The sequence below is a fragment of the Mustela nivalis genome (genome assembly GCF_964662115.1).
Source record: "Mustela nivalis genome assembly, chromosome: 4".
In the NCBI taxonomy this organism is placed as follows: Eukaryota; Metazoa; Chordata; class Mammalia; order Carnivora; family Mustelidae; genus Mustela; species Mustela nivalis.
Window position 1 is genome coordinate 111,415,266 of NC_139023.1, and position 16,214 is coordinate 111,431,479.

At 35.8% G+C, this 16,214-nt stretch overlaps 1 protein-coding gene across 12 annotated transcripts in view; it reads right to left on the reverse strand.

Annotated features, from left to right (window-relative positions):
• Nucleotides 1-2,099: 2,099 nt before the first annotated feature.
• The window catches only part of PDLIM5 (PDZ and LIM domain 5), a 204,045-nt gene continuing 189,930 nt past the window's right edge, over nucleotides 2,100-16,214 (reverse strand). For all 12 annotated transcript variants that reach the window (XM_082728192.1, XM_082728200.1, XM_082728191.1 and 9 more), the window contains 4 exons: nucleotides 12,950-13,130; nucleotides 10,043-10,163; nucleotides 7,011-7,126; nucleotides 2,100-5,342 (listed from right to left, as the gene is read on the reverse strand). In XM_082728192.1, the coding sequence (XP_082584318.1) occupies nucleotides 5,253-5,342; nucleotides 7,011-7,126; nucleotides 10,043-10,163; nucleotides 12,950-13,130 (508 nt within the window). In that variant the 3' untranslated portion in view covers nucleotides 2,100-5,252. The remainder of the gene's footprint in view (nucleotides 5,343-7,010; nucleotides 7,127-10,042; nucleotides 10,164-12,949; nucleotides 13,131-16,214) is intronic.

Here is a 16,214-nt window from a genome sequence, read left to right on the forward strand (position 1 = left end):
TCTACAAGCAAAGGAAAAAAGGGGAGACAACGAAGAAAAAACAAACCTAAGTATATTTGAACCAGAGAGAAAATGTGACAATTAGAACATGATGAAAAACTAATTTGGAACCCAGTTATGAAACAGAAACACCGTCCTTTGAAACACGGATGCATTAGAGACCGTGTCAATCAATCCACAGGCCTGGCACAGAAGTCATTTTCCTTGGGAACTATATTGCCTGAAGAGAAATTGAAAAATTATACTCTCCCTGAATTATAAATTGTTTTATTTTTCTCCCTGAGGTCAGTGATCAGTGGTTTTGTGACATGGAAATGCTTTATTCTTCCACATTAAGCAATGGCTCCAAGCTTTATTGTATGTGATTACACGGCGTTACAAGCACAGGGAGAAGAATTGCCTTCTTGGCCAACTTTCATTAAGAGGGCTCCCCCAGTGCTCTGCCATTAATGCCAATCACTAAACACACCTTGTTTTTCCTCAGCTCTGGGTTCAAGGTGTGGAAGCCACACCTTTCTTATTAATCATTGATGTAATCTCACCACCTACTCAGACAGCTTCTAAATCATGGACTAAAGAATAGAAGTTCAGCAACATCATGCCACAGACAAATGGTTTTAAACTCTCATAAAATGAACAGTTGAGTGAATCGGACACTTGCCACATTAAAAATACCTTTGCCTATATCCTTGGTATAATACACATACAAGCTACTTTTGACTTTTGGAGGGAAAGCGATTCTTTCACGAACTTTTGGGCTTGGTGCTTCCCGAGTTCAATGCTCTCATTCATGAGCACAACACAAAACTGTACCAGTCTGAGATTTCTGTTGGGTAGCCGTGCGCCCTAACCCCTTTCCTCTTTTAAATTTTAAATACTGCAAAGGAACCATTTTCCCTTTGCGGCTCCCACACTCGGGATGAAACCTTCTCTGCGGAATTTTGGCACCCTATTAATTAGTGGTTATGAGTGGGAGCTGCTCTCTCTCAGCAACTCCTATTCTGCCATCAGTCAAGTGTGATTCTGTAATAAATTCCCACGAAGCAAACTATTTCTGGTAATTCTCCCTAATTAACACCAGGCCCGCTAATAATACATCAGTACCTATGTGTTTCTGATATAACCAAGATCTTGTCTGAGAGTACTCAAAAAGGGAAACCGCCAACCTAAATTAAGCTTTTGCTGGCAAGAAGGATTTTATATGTAGTTCTGTAAGAAAACCTTTGATAATCTTATATTGGGGACATTTTGACCAGAAAACACTGAACGACAGGGAGGCTTGTTTCTGGTTTGAGCACTGAATGGGGATTTATTGTGAACACACACTGTTGATTCTTAAGCCTATAAATCTTGCACTGGATTACTGTTTCTTAACGAAGGAATGACAGATCTCTTATTTTGTTGGTGCATTTTAATGTGCAATGACGTGATTGATAGAAACCAAACAGCAGCTATTAAAATGTCAAATGCAGACTTGATGCCCTTGTAAGTTTGGCTTCTGGAGTTTAATATACTGTGAGCAAATAGACTTGAATTTGTCTTTTATTTCCAATATGTAGCCTGCAACAGAAACCCTGCTTTTTATACAGTAGGAAAAAAAAAATCTTACTCAAACCAATAAACAAATGAGGAATAGATGAGCTTTCCTAGTTATAGAAAAGTTAACTAATGAGATCGGATGAGTTAACTATGAAGTAATATACCCTGGTGGGTTAAAGTGTGAAAATGGACTTGAGGACTTATGCTGTTTCAGTAAGGTATATGATACAATACAGTGCTTGGTATGACAGGGTATTCCAATAAACAGTTTCAGCAATAAGTATTTTCTACAACAATGAGGCTTGTTTATGTATTGACTTACAAACACGTACTGTCTGCATGCTACATGCAGAGCATAAAAATGGATTAAAATAGAACAAATGTGATAATCTGTTCAAATGGTTGGTTTCTGGGACATTTTGATAGGCGAAAATCATAAAAGAGAGATTCTCCTGAGAATCATTACTTCTTTTCCTCTCCTGTGAACACTATTTTATTCCCATGATGGAATTCCAATGGAAACCGCTCGCTACCCAAAAAAGAAAGACCAGGAGAGCTTGTTTATATCACTGCAGCTGTTTATTTATTCAGCATGTGCACATTAAGGTATTACTACACTGATCATATTTCTCATGTGGTTTTTAATTAGAAAATGTATCCAAAAGCAAAACAGTACAGATGTATACAAATGTAAAAATGTAAAGAGACAAAAAATAGAGATTAACAGATAAGGCAAATGATACCTTGAGAATCCAAACCCAATACCTTAAAATATGGAAAAGAAAGATGAAAAATTGAAACTGCACTAGATTTGGGTCAAGTTTTTCATTGTTTTCCCTTCTCTTATGTCTGAAAAGCTTCTCCTTTCAATAGAGATGATGAAAAAAGCTCTAAACCTCACAAAACTGTGACTGTAACACAGATTCATACTTGAACAAGGGAGAGGAAGGAATTATTTTCTATAAATAATATACAACCCCTTAAAAATGGCACCACGAAAACAATTTTGTTGAAGATAATTTTAATGATAGGCTACACTAAATTTTGAAGATTTAAACTCTTATTTCTGTTTGTCTTCCTACTGTGACCAAATCACTAGGCTTTAGTTTTAGACTCTAACTGTAGCCTGAATCAACAAGAAACAGGTACGCTACTATAAGCATAAGCAGCAGGGATCCTCTCTAGGCTGCCGCTCTAGCGGGCAAAATGCAGCCCTTGTAAGTCTAGAAAAAAATTAGAAACTGGAATCTATTGCTAGTATTTTCAATCTAGGAAATACAAGTAAAGATGTTTAAGAGTCATATACTGTAATTTAAATCTGTATTATACTAAGTACAGCATTCCAAAATATACATCAAGAAATACTAAAAGTAAATGCTCTACAGTAAAGAGGTAATAATTAAAAAAATGCTACTGACATGGAATATTTATAATCAGAAAAATAAATATTCAGGGAGCTCACCAGAAGAATAAAGTGCTCTGCCAGTTATTAAAAGATTAACGCTGGTGTATTAAATATAGCATTCATTCCCCACTGGAAAATACAGAGATTCTTCTGGGTTCTAGTCAATACTTATTTCACAGGATTAACTGATTTAGAATAGATATAAAGCTTTGTCACAAAGGAGAAGAACAAAGCACAAAGACAAAATGATAAATTAAGAAGTAATGTTATCTTTTTAGGGATAAAATTTAGAGGAATGCAACATTAAGCTCCATGAAATAATGTGCACAATGAGAAGTCTAATAAAAATGACATCCTTAATGTCAGATAACTTAATAAGAAATCCCAGTCAAATAAAATTCTGGAAAGGAAATACCCAAATGTCACTGACTTTTCAAATACTATCTTGGCATAGAATCTATAAAGGCAAAACTAAACAAAAACAAAACAAAACAAAAAAAATCATCTCTACTAACATCCAAACAGAACCACCAATTTCTTTTATATTGTGTAAAGCAAGAGACTGACATGAAGTAACGTGATAACGCACATCAGCCAGCATGGACTCTACAGGTGGTTTCAGCAGCAATGAGAAATAATGCACAATTCAGTTCCAGCACTTTATTTCAAAAGTAAAACTTCCTGCCTCCCTACAGATGCAGGGTGAGAAGGCAGTTCAGGGTTGCTACTGGTGAAACCACTTCATGTCACCCCTCTCAAGCTCTGACTCTCAGTTAATTATTATCTTCATATAATACAAATCTGCTAGACCATAAATGAACAACTTTCAGGACAGATGCCTTGAAAAGTTCTTAGGGAGGTTAAACAAATACCAGAGCCTAAAACCTCCCTCTATAACAAATACGCACACAATGGAAATGAAGTCCTTTGTGAGTTATGGGGCAGGGAGAAGGACTTGGGCTCTGTCTTAACTTTAAGCACCTCACCCCAGACACATTAGTATTTTTTAGTGGGATTATGGGCTTTCATCCATTCTGGAAACAAAGAGAAAAACTATCAAATGTCATAATCTGTTTTCCCACTGGGCAAATACCAACAGGATTCACAATTTCACAACTGTTGCTCTGTCTTCATGGGCTATATAATTTTTGCCCCAAATAAAGAAAACAAATAATGAGCCAGTATGAGTAACTGATCACCTTCCCCTCCTCTACTACCAGTCTCCTGGAATGAAAGCTTTCCAACCATCGTGATCACACTTGGAAGTGATTTATATATTACTGAGAGAGAACTACTAAAAGAAAAGAAAGAAAAAAAACCCCCTTAGATTTTTATCACATCCCCAAGCCAATATTTTACTTTTCTAATGGAGAACTAAGAAAAACATTATTCTTCAAAGACAGTTCTCAAACCTTTATCAGTCAGTAGTACAAAACTGAAACTGATGTAATGGATTCACTGTCTGAAAAGGGGAGAATTTTTAAAAATTTTTTTGAATGTAGTCCTCTGACTTCCTGTAACTCCTAACCTCACTCTATTCTACTCACTCTCTCGACCTCAGCATGAGGGAAGGGGAAAAAAATGGGAGCTTCATTAATACAGGTGATAAAACATACACAATGAATAGAAATGGTCATGTTTTAATAACAGGCAAAAATTTGAAATTTATAAGCAATGTGGTGGCTTTTGGGGGGCTGGATGAGAGAAACAGATAACATCTTATTGGCATGGCACATTTTGATAAAAATCTTACTAGTTTTCCCACTGGAATGATCAGTAAGATTTTAAAAAGTACATAGCAGTTTTTTAAAAAACTGACACCTACTACTGATAAAATTCTGTTTAAACTCCTATTTCCTCTTTTAAAGATAAGCACTATTTAAAAAAAATACATTTATGATAGAGTGTAAGGCAATTTTCATTGCCTTTTACAGATTTACTCAGAACTACCTAACAAGGCAAGAAAGTATCATTAATTCAGCATAGATGTTAGAGGTTTTATTCTAAAATTTAATTCTCCACTAATTTATTCTATGATGAATTTAATAGTCAACCAGGAAATTGGTTTTTATAAAAATTTTATGGACAGAAAATACAGGAAAAAAGTAATCATAAATGCCAAACTGTCCCTTTACTTTATGAAGCCAAATATTTCCTCATAGACTTGGTTTTTAAAGCTGGAATTTATCCCTCCAGGGCCACTATTATTTTTCAAAATTCCCATAAATATTAAATCTAAAAATTAATTGGTAATTTCAATTCTCCTCTTTCTCTTCAATTTTCTTCTCCACCCCTGAACTGTTGACTTTTAAAAATTCACAGAATGAGCATGTTTCTTGCAAAGCGGCTTGTCCTTCTTGGAGAAAAAGGTCTGACCTTCCAAACTTTCACAACATACCTGAAAAAGAAGCATTATTTAAAAGAATATCATTACTTTATCAAATATGCCTAAAAGGGAAAAACGGCTTTTCACTCGGCGGGTAAGACAAAGCACTTTCATTGGCTGTACTAGAAGTTCTGACATTTAATGATTACTATGGTATTTCATATATTTTTCAAAAGCAATAAAGAATGACCTTTTCCCAGAATGCATTCTAATTTATTTAAATCACTGATCATTCTTTTTCTTTATGAGGCCCTAATAAGAAAACACATAAAGAGGTCACATTAATTGTAATTTCTCTTCCCAAATGCTCCTCGATGCTTTCAACTTGCTTCCTGTTGCAGGGAACCACAGCTCTCACAATGGAAACACAATACAATTGCTTAGCCCAATATTCCCAAGACCCCAAACACAGAGGCACAGAATACCTGAGAATTCTTTTTTAATTCATTGTCTTGGTTTCTTATAGTAAAAACATCTCGTTTTTACTGGTCAACATCTGGCTACTGGATGATTATACAGTTCACTTACTACCTGCATTTATGTGATCCTATCTTTCCTATTGCCTTTCTTAAATATGATAGTATAACAGAGCAGCTCTACCAGAGAACAGGAAAAGGCAAGTCTTCGAAGTTGTTGTATTTTAAAGATCTCATGAAGTCTAAGAGAAGGAAGAAGTACACAAGATGAATTTAATAGTCAACCAGGTAATATTTGGGGACATCATTTGACTTCAATTAACTTTACTTTTTCCCTTCATTCAATGGGTACTGAAAACTATTAGATACATTAAATCTAATTTTAAAAAATCAAACATCTGAACAGAGTATCTTTATTGGATATTTCCTTTCTAAATTAAAAAGAGTCTTAAGGGGGCGCCTAGATGCCTGGGTGGCTCAGTCAGTTAAGCGCCTGCCTTCAGCTCAGGTCATGATCTTGGAGTCCTGGGATCAAGCCATGTGTTGGGTTCCCTGATCAGCAGGAAGTCGGCTTCTCCCTCTACCCCTCTCCCCTGCTCATGCGTGTTCTTGTTCTCTCTCTCTCTCTCTCTCAAATAAATAAATAGAATCTTTTTTTTTTTTTAAAGTCTTAGGGTAAATGTCTCTACTACAGCTATTCTCATCATTAAAAATAAAACCAAAAATATTAGAATATCAAACAAAATAGGTAAATATATCACTAAATGTTTATTACAGTCCTAAAAGGAAAAAAAAAATCATGGACTATTGCTGTGGAAGGAAGGAAATCAACATACAGTTTGCTTCCACTCTTAATTCAACAACAGATCTTTAGAATTGTTTGTTTCTATTTCAGGTACCCATGTTTCCAAAAATTACTAAAAACACTTCAATAAAAAAGAATTAAAAAAAAAAGTAAAGGCCTCTTACTGTTTTAAGAAATATGTGGTTTCTCCTTATAAACACAAACTTATTAAAAATAAGATTTTCTCTAAAGGAGTAAGCACCTTGTTCCGTGCCAAACAATTAAAAAAATGCCAAAACTTTCAATGAACAACTTTTAAAATCACTGTAGAAATACTTTTGTGTGTGAAGGACTGAATGATATAAGAACTGTTATTTCCATTTAGTGCTTAGGCTAAAACTGGCCCTACTGTCCTCTAATTTGGAAGTAAGATGTAAGTAAGTAAGAAGTAAGTAAGAAGTAAGAAGTAAGATTACTTACTGAGCATACAAAGCAAGTGTCATGCCAGGTATAGCCCAGGGCCTCCAGGAACATGTCGCCAGCTTCTATGGGAAATTCACAGCCATGGCATATGGTACCAAAAAGGGCGTAATAATCTGTATAGGGGCAGGGTGGGTGGGGGTGGGAAGACATAATTTAAACATGATGAAGCTTTAGAATAATAGTTTCTAGAAAGTAGCAACAAAACTGGAATTAAATGAGAAGATGAAGATAGAGTTACTAGTAACTGGAAAATGTTTAGAAGACACGTTTGGCTTGAGAAATAAAGTGTAGCATGTTTCAGGGTAACTTTGGGGTGTTTAATTCAGGGTAATTACCTTTGGGGTAAATGTTATTTACATAATTAACGTTTTTTATTCCCTTTTCCCACATAATACTTCTCACACATCTCCAGTTACTTAAGTGTCCAAATACATATGAAGAACAACTCTGATCCCTGTTAAGTTATCGACAGACAGGACTGTTTTAACAAAAGACAAGGGAACCTCCAAAAACTAGCAACAATAAGACTACAGAACATAAAATCAGAAGAAATATCTGATATCAGCACATTTCGTAGAATATCTGACTTGGTAGGAAAAAAAAAAAAAAAGTCACAAGAAACTTCCATGAATTAAGTGCTGTGACTGAGTTTCTAGTTGGACTGTATCATAAGTCTTTTGCTGTGATTTTCTTTCAAATTTATGACTTACTGCTGAAAATCCTTAGCCAGAGAATACCATTTACTTGACAGAGGTTATAGTTACAAAATACTAATAGGATTTCCTTCCAAAGAGAGCAGTATTGATGAGATGTTTCTTTATTATTACTAAATTAGAATTTACTGGCAATTTTCTTTTATGCAGCTGGAGTAGAAAGTAGACTTTCATTTCTAACTTAATTTGCCTCTCTTTAACCATTTTCAATATTTCTTAGCACCATTTGCTCATCATATGTTCAGAGTTCTACTATGTGCCTAGCACTGATGAGGGTTATAGTGGTGAAGATAGAAGCAGCTGTTCTCTTTATGGTGCTTAATCTCACTAGGAATAGGATGTCATCATTTATTGTATTTTTAAAATAAGTGATAATGAATAATTTCAGACTGTGACAAGAACCACAAAAAAAACCAGTCACATGATACAGAATATTTGGGGGGAGTATATAACACTCCATTAACTAAGTGGGCTTGGAAAAAGCTTCTCTGCGGAGGTAACAGTTGTGCCAAGACTTGGCCAAAAAAAAAAAAAAAGGAAAAATCACCACAGAAAATATGAGCAAGAACAGGTAAGTTAGAAGAAACAGCAAGTACAAAAGCCCTGATGCAGGAAGAATCTTAGCATGTTCAGAAAAGCAAAGGGGATAGATTTGCGTAGAACTCAAGTGACAGAAAATAAGATGGTAGAAGATAAGGTTGGCCTAATAAGGAGTGCAGTGATTCCTCAAGGGGAAGCCAAAAGGTATCAAGTATAATCTAATTCACACTGAAACAAAATATTATCATAGCTGCTATTTGAGGGTCAGGGGGAAAGAAGATATACCATTTTAGTTGGTAATCAGAGTGTCCACGCAAAGAGAGTGGGCTGGATTTAGTTCTGACTGTTGAGGTAGAGAGAAATGAATGAATCAATATACAGTGGCGGTAGAACTGCAAGATTTTACTAATTAGATTAGACATGGCAAGAGCAGAATCTTATGGTTTGGGATACTGGCAAGTGGGGCATTTACTGAGATGGGAAAGTTGGTAGTAACAAATGCGGGAGGTTAAAGAAATACAACAAAATAGATCAAACTGATTAGAAGTGACATTAAAGCAAATCTTCAATAATGCTGTTCCCTTTCTGTAAGCAATTTTTGGGTTTCAAAAATCAAACTTCTTAGACTACATTAAATATGATACTAAGGTTAGTTTGGTATGTGTTTGGCTACACAGGGACTATCTGCCAGTTAGTCCAATGTCTCACAAAGCTTAATTAAAAAAATAATAATAAAGCTCTTTTTTTCAGAAGAACTAGGTGAAATTACAAAATATATTGAAATATTCTGATTGAATCAGGGTAGGAAGCTTGTAGCCATCCTGTCCCAAAATAGAGCATAGATGGGCTAGATCACTGAATTCCCAGAAAGCTTCCTGGTGGACAGGTATGGCATAGATCTAGACTGATCCCAACTAGGAACTAAAAGGAACTGAGTGAGCAAAAAAGGGTTCAAGTGATGTCCAATTTGACTAGCCTAAAATCAGAAGTTGACAGCTCCTTTAACTTAACTAGTGTGCAATATTCCCTTCCTCCAGCACCGTAGTTTGAGTTTCAAGGCAGATCAACAATAAAACTCCATAGTGGAAATGCAGTGGTAGTGAATATAGACATGATAAAGGGAAAATACTTTATTTTTTGAAACATATGTATGGTACTAATACCTAAGAAAGAGTAATATTAATAAATAAGTGTTATGAAAGTTTACTTCTAGCCTCTGGAAAAGAAAAGACGTGTTCAGAGCTCAGGTAATAAGAAATGTAGTAGATAGGTCCTTGGAGCCTATTTATTAAGAACAATTTTACTAAGGGAACCATCCAAGCCAAGATTACCTTTCCATTCAGGAAAAGTAAAAAAAGACTTCCAATTTATTGTCAAGACCATTGCCTTGAAGAGCAAATCAGTATCATGTTCAGAAGATGACCATTTCTCATGTTTAAAACCACTCAAAATTCACTATTAGTGTGTAAGAGGTGGCTTTAAGCTACACAAGTTGGTAGAATTCACATCCATAAACTATTAGGGATTCAAGTAAAATATTTTCCTACTAGGTAATGCTTATATGCTCATTTCTCTTAATGAAAAATTGGGAATATCTATTTTAACAAAGTCATAAACATTTTACATAGTTTTTTGTTATGTATTTAGCGTAGCTTAAACGCCCTGAAAACAGGAAATCTACTTTGCGCAATATTTCCTTTCAACTTTATAGTAATGTAAGGGTTAATGTTTTATCCTTATTCAAAACTTAAGAAACTAACGGCTTTAGGATCTTACCAGTCTCACAGTAGGGTTCACCATCCTCCAAATGAAAAACATTATTACGAATGGGTTTTCCACAGGCCACACACACAAAACAGGAAACATGCCAAGTTTGTTTCAGAGCATTGATGACTTCCTGTTATAGAAAGGTAATTGGTTGTAAAGAAAGATGACAATACACACATGCTTATTTTACTAGTTGTACACAGCCCTTTTAAACTGACTCAACGTAGACACACGCTTTGTCTTTACCATGAGCTTTTCCTCTAAGTAACAGATGACACTTTAGGACCGACTCACAAATCATCTAAACTGATACACTATAAAATAAGCGCATGGACATTGGGGAGGGTATGTGCTTGGGTGAGTGCTGTGAAGTGTGTAAACCTGGTGATTCACAGACCTGTACCCCTGGGGATAAAAATATATGTTTATTAAAAAATAAAAAATTAAAAAAAAAAGCGTGTTTCCCATAAATACACATCAATAAACTTATGTAAAGAATGATTATGTTTTTTAAACAGTATACATGTGGTGAATCAAGTAAAGCACTTCATAAGTGCTTGCTACAAAACCTGCTTTCTCTCAAAAGGGTTGTCAGGGAACATTCACTTATGAAGGTTTCATAGTATTATCTTGAAAATGTCATGCAGGAGAAACAAGAAAATGTCATGGAGGAAGGGCAAAATATTTGAAAACTGAAACAAACCTGTGCTTTGGTGCATTATGGAAGCAATAACATAATCAGTGTAATCCAATCAGTTTAACACATGTTTAGGATTCTGGAAATCAGCTGTGACTACACTAAGCACACACTCAAACAAGTGTCTGAAGTTTGAACCATTAAGTATGGATTCTAATCAACAATGGCCCTTTCATTAAAAACAGCATTATCAAAGACTTGGGCAGATTTGAATTAGTAGAAGAAGAGAAGCTAGTTTTGTAAGGAATCATTTCTTTAGATTGAGAAAGATGGAGCCATTAAACATTATCTTTGAAGAATAGTTAATAATATGGGGATTCACCCTTTCCATAATTATCTATCACAAAAAAAGAGGATGCTACACATAGAGTATGGTCATAATTTTGTAAATGAATTACTTATAAAGAGCAAACTGGAAGAAGATACATCCTAAGATTAATAGGAATTATCTAGGGTTGGTAAAATATATAGGTCACTTTAATTTTCTTCTTAACATTTTTGGGTATTTTCTAATTGCTGTAGAGTGAAAAATTTTTTTGAAATATTTTTAATAATACAAATTGCTGAAATAAAATAAAATAACAAAGTAAATTATTAGCCTTAGAAAATGTCACAGTTCACTACTGAAGGATACTGAGGAGAAATGGCAGTTGTTTAGATCCAAAAAGATCACTATGAATATGTACAACAAATGTACATTGAACCAAGTTGTTTCTCAAGGCTTTTGGCATTTACTTCCCTTTCAATCCTTGAGACAGATTACTATTCCTTCTTTAACAGGAAATCAAACAACTAAAATACAACCCAGAGAATCTGTCTCTGTAGTGAAGTTATGGTCCATCTCTAAGGCAATGAGGGTAAGATTTCCGTTTCCTAGAACCTCATTTGGTTCTAAGATTATTACCTGACTCTGTATTATTATTCTAGAATATACAGAATATATTTATAAGTTGAAAGAGTCTTATTATTTATCCTTTAGGAAGTTACAGCCTGTATACTTCTACTCATTTGTTCCCAACACATTGTACAAATAAATAATATAAAAATATTTCATGTGGCATAGTTACAATTTTAAGTGTCCTCCAAGTTTCAGAACCATTTAAAGATGTAATCTGAAATTCAAAGTACTCAATAATTCATATTAGCTTTTCTCTCAACTGATAAGAATTAAAAAGTTTCATTATTATATATTTTTTTAAAGATTTTTTTATTTATTTGACAGAGATCACAGGTAGGCAGAGAGAGAGAGAGAGGAGGAAGCAGGTTCTCTGCCGAGCAGAGAGCCTGATGTGGGGCTCGATCCCAGGACCCTGGGACCATGACCTGAGCTGAAGGCAGAGGCTTTAACCCACTGAGCCACCCAGGCACCCCTCATTATTATATTTTTATAAAGAGAATTATTAGAATTCAGCAATGCCATTCCCCTCTTCTGTATTAGCTGTATGAGTTTCGTGTGAGACCAGGCACCTTGGATGCTTCTAAAATAAAATTCCAACTCCTAGTCACCCATAAGAAATGACTGACCCTTTCTTTGTAAACTGCAACCTGGATATTCCGGAGCAGAAATTCAGTCATTCATCATTATTTATTATATATCTGACTCCTAAATTACTCCCTTTTTAAAAAGAAAAAAAAAAAGGTGCCTTGATTATTTTTCTATCCCATGTATGTGCTCATAAAATAAGTTATATTTTTAAACACTACATGTGTTTAAGAAAAATGTATCATTTATAAGTCTCATGTTTTATATATTTCATGAGATCTGTGCCCTGTGCTTGAACCCTGACAAATGGGGAAATGCTGCTCTTATAAAAGCTATGGAATTTAATTTAAAACAGTGAAGGTGTCAGTTCTGAGAACTCTGATGTGTGTGGTCCTGTGCGACCTCTTCATTCCTGAGCAAACAGGGTCCTGTTGAGGTAGCACACACACAGTAAATTATTTTTCCCCCACAGTGGCTAGACTTTCACCAGACAAGCAAGCACTCAGTAAGACAAAACCAAAGACAACTTAACCCCACGAGTCCGATATACTTCTACAGAGGTCTATTTAGTTTTGCTTTACAATAATAAACAGTGATGAAAACAGAGAGGGGATCAAGTAAGAAGAAAATAAAAAAGAAAACTGCTGGAAGGGTTTCATAACAAAAAAAAAAAAAAAAAAAAAAAAAGATTGTGCTTTAAAGCTCAATCAGAATAAACAGGTTTTCTGACACTTACTCCGAGGATCTTCCTTTGGCATCGCCCACATTCAGGAGCAAAGAATTTCTCATAGCACAGCTCACAATACAGGGCTCCCTTCTCCTCTACAAACCCAATGTAGGCCATTGTATTTTTGCAGTGAGCACAGTTAAATTCTTCTGGATGCCAAGATTTCCCCAGTGCCACTAGGAATGGTCCCCTGCCAGAAGAAAAGAGATCAAGTTGGCTGGGGAATAAAAGTTTCTGAAGTTAGCTTGGACAGAACCTCTTTTGTGCAATGTCAAAACAATTAAATTCTTGCTCGATTATCCTTCTCAAGGGCTGAAAACAAGGGTGCTGTAAATTTACATAGGAACTCTGAGCATTTACGGGAAGAGAGGAAAAAGGAAGAGTAAAAAGTGGGATTCTTTCAAGGAGGGGATTCTTTCGAGGAAGGCCATTTCCCTCATTTTTTTCCCATCTTCAAGAGACCTGATTATGTTTATCGAGCTGCAACAAGCGACTCTGTATCATGATTATGACTGAAAATGAGGATGTTCACTCCAGTGGAAAATGAAGTAACCAGAAAATACTACATGGCTTAGGCAGAGATGAGAATTTGACATTTCTATAAATAAAATAAACAAGAGAAATCTTAATTTGGTAATGTCAGACTCTTAAAATTCATAGCAACTATGACCCGAGGAAACACTGCGGTCCACTTCTGCTCCCCACACATTGTTTCGTTCCTTATTTCTCAACTTTATTAAGCATATCAGATGTTCACGACCCCTCCGAATAGACGATGGGAACTGTCAACTGGCTATTAGAGACTGCTTTGAAGCTACTTAGGAAGGTTTTATTTAATTGAAACATGAGTGATTTTTAATGCACATTTGTATCAAGGTAACAAATGCTTGTAAAGAGATTTTTTCCCATTAAATACTATACAGTCATGAACTGATAAGATGGGTTTGGTTTGCTTGACAGGAATCCATTTATGAAGCTTTATCTAGTCACGAAGCCTGCAGAAATGAACCATTCTAGCCTCTGCAACACACTTCTCAGTAGCTCCATCATACTAATCTTTATTCGCAGAGTGGCTTTACCTCCAAGGCACTTTTACACTTATCCAATTTGTCCAGGCAACATTCCTGTGAGACAGACCAGGGCAGTTACTTCAAACTCAGTTTAACCGATGGAGAAGCTGAGATACAAAATGTTCAAAAGATATGACAAATATCATAAAATCACTGACTGAGTGAAGGTCAGAAGCTGAATTTCCTCATTTCTAGCACACCGTGTAGTCAGCTGATACTCTGCTTTTCATCTCATTACCAGCAATTATCATCACTGAGTGACCACAGGATAATTGTCAGTAAGCATGAATACCTGACTTCTAGGCAGATTATTAATAGAAAAAGTCACAGTAATGAGCATCACATAATTGGAGCATTTTTTTTGCCTTTCACAATAACATAAACCTTAGTATTCAGTAACCGTTTCCCATTGGAAAATTCTTTGCAAATACACTGATGTTTACTCAGAACTCAGAACTAGCACCTAACTCTGCTAGAGTCAAAAAAGTAAAAAGGCTCTTGATGAATGATAAAAATGTGTTCTGTCAGGTATAAGAGGGTATTTTCTAGCCTCATTTTTTTGGTTAACTTCTTTTTTTTTTTAAAGATTTTATTTGACACAGAGAGAGAGATCACAAGTAGGTAGAGAGGCAGGCAGAGAGAGAGAGGGGAGGAAGCAGGCTCACCGCGGAGCAGAGAACCCGATGTGGGGCTTGATCCAAGGACCCTCGGATCATGACCTGAGCCGAAGGCAGAGGCTTCAACCCACAGAGCCACCCCAGGCACCCCTTGTTAACTTCTTTTAAAATTAACAACACAACGCCAACTTTTGTCAGCTAGAGCATGTAGTTCTCTTAGCATTTGAGACAAGTAGTTTATTATTATTTTTTTTTAAGCTTTAGGATGCCAGAAGATTTGCTATCACTAACAAGGAACATCTTTGTCAACTAACACCTGACAGGAAAAAAGGGCTATAGATCATTTATTTTGTAACCAAATGTTCCTTTGGGTAAGTTGTCCCTCAATTTTTAACTGGAGTGTAAATAACAGTCCTACTCAACAAGTTCCTTCCTCTTATTTTCTCAAATATGTATTTGACAAGTAGTTTACCTTCAAAGATAAACCAAGGAGTCACTATGCTCAAAGCTAGAAAAAATCTTATGAGTTTGCAGAGCTTTTATACCAAGTGGGTATTTGGTTTGAAAAATCTGTTGGGTTAAATTTACTGTGACCACAACACAGGGATGGTAGAACTTTGTTACATTTGTTTGGATGCCATGGCAGATTCCAGCAACTGTTAGGCTGAAAAAATTTTTTTCTTCTTTTTTCTTAGGGCACATCTTTAGCAGCTCCATAGGCTGGATTGCCCCTAGAGGCCAGCATCCTTCTTTAGCCATCCAGATTGCAAAAGCCAATCCAACCTCAAACTCTCATTCTATCGAAGTGTCGTATACACTCAGAGTAAAGAAAGAGCTTTACTACTGGAACACAGCTATCAGTGCCACCAAATATTTAACAAAATTCATCTGAGGAAAAAAAGTAAGATAATTAAGAGAAGATTCAGGAACACATGACCCATTTTCTAGGTTTAATAAAAGATGTGTTGAAATCAAGGCAGGGGGTGCCTGGGTGGCTCAGTGGATTAAAGCCTCTGCCATCGCCTCAGGTCATGATCTCTGAGTCCTGGGATCGAGTCCCACATTGGGCTCTCTGCTCAGTGGGGAGCCTGCTTCTCCCTCTCTCTCTGTCTGCCTCTCTGCCTACTTGTGATCTCTGTCAAATAAGTAAATAAAATCTTAAAAAAAAAAAAGAAAGAAAAGAAAAGAAAGAAAGAAATCAAGTCAGACCAGCAGAGAAGGAGGTTCTGCAGCTCAGAGCATACTGGTCCTGACCCACTCCACAGAATTATTCCCTTAATGACTGGTGCACAGCATGATACCATCAGTCTGCACTGACACTTGTCATAGGACATAGCTCTGTAACAGTACTTTTCCTCTAAATTACTGTTGGGAGTATTATTTGTTAGATCACACAGGGGCACTTTCACTTAGACTCCTTGGAGAAAGTCCTTTCAAGTTTCTGTAACAAGAACAGTTTGCTTCTTCTGAGCAATAGGTTTGTTTTTGTACTCATTGTATAGTAAATTTAAAAATTAACTTTTTTCTTTTGTTGATCACGAGAAGGCTTAAAGGCAAATCCATTCTAACTTAGGCAAGTATGTAGGT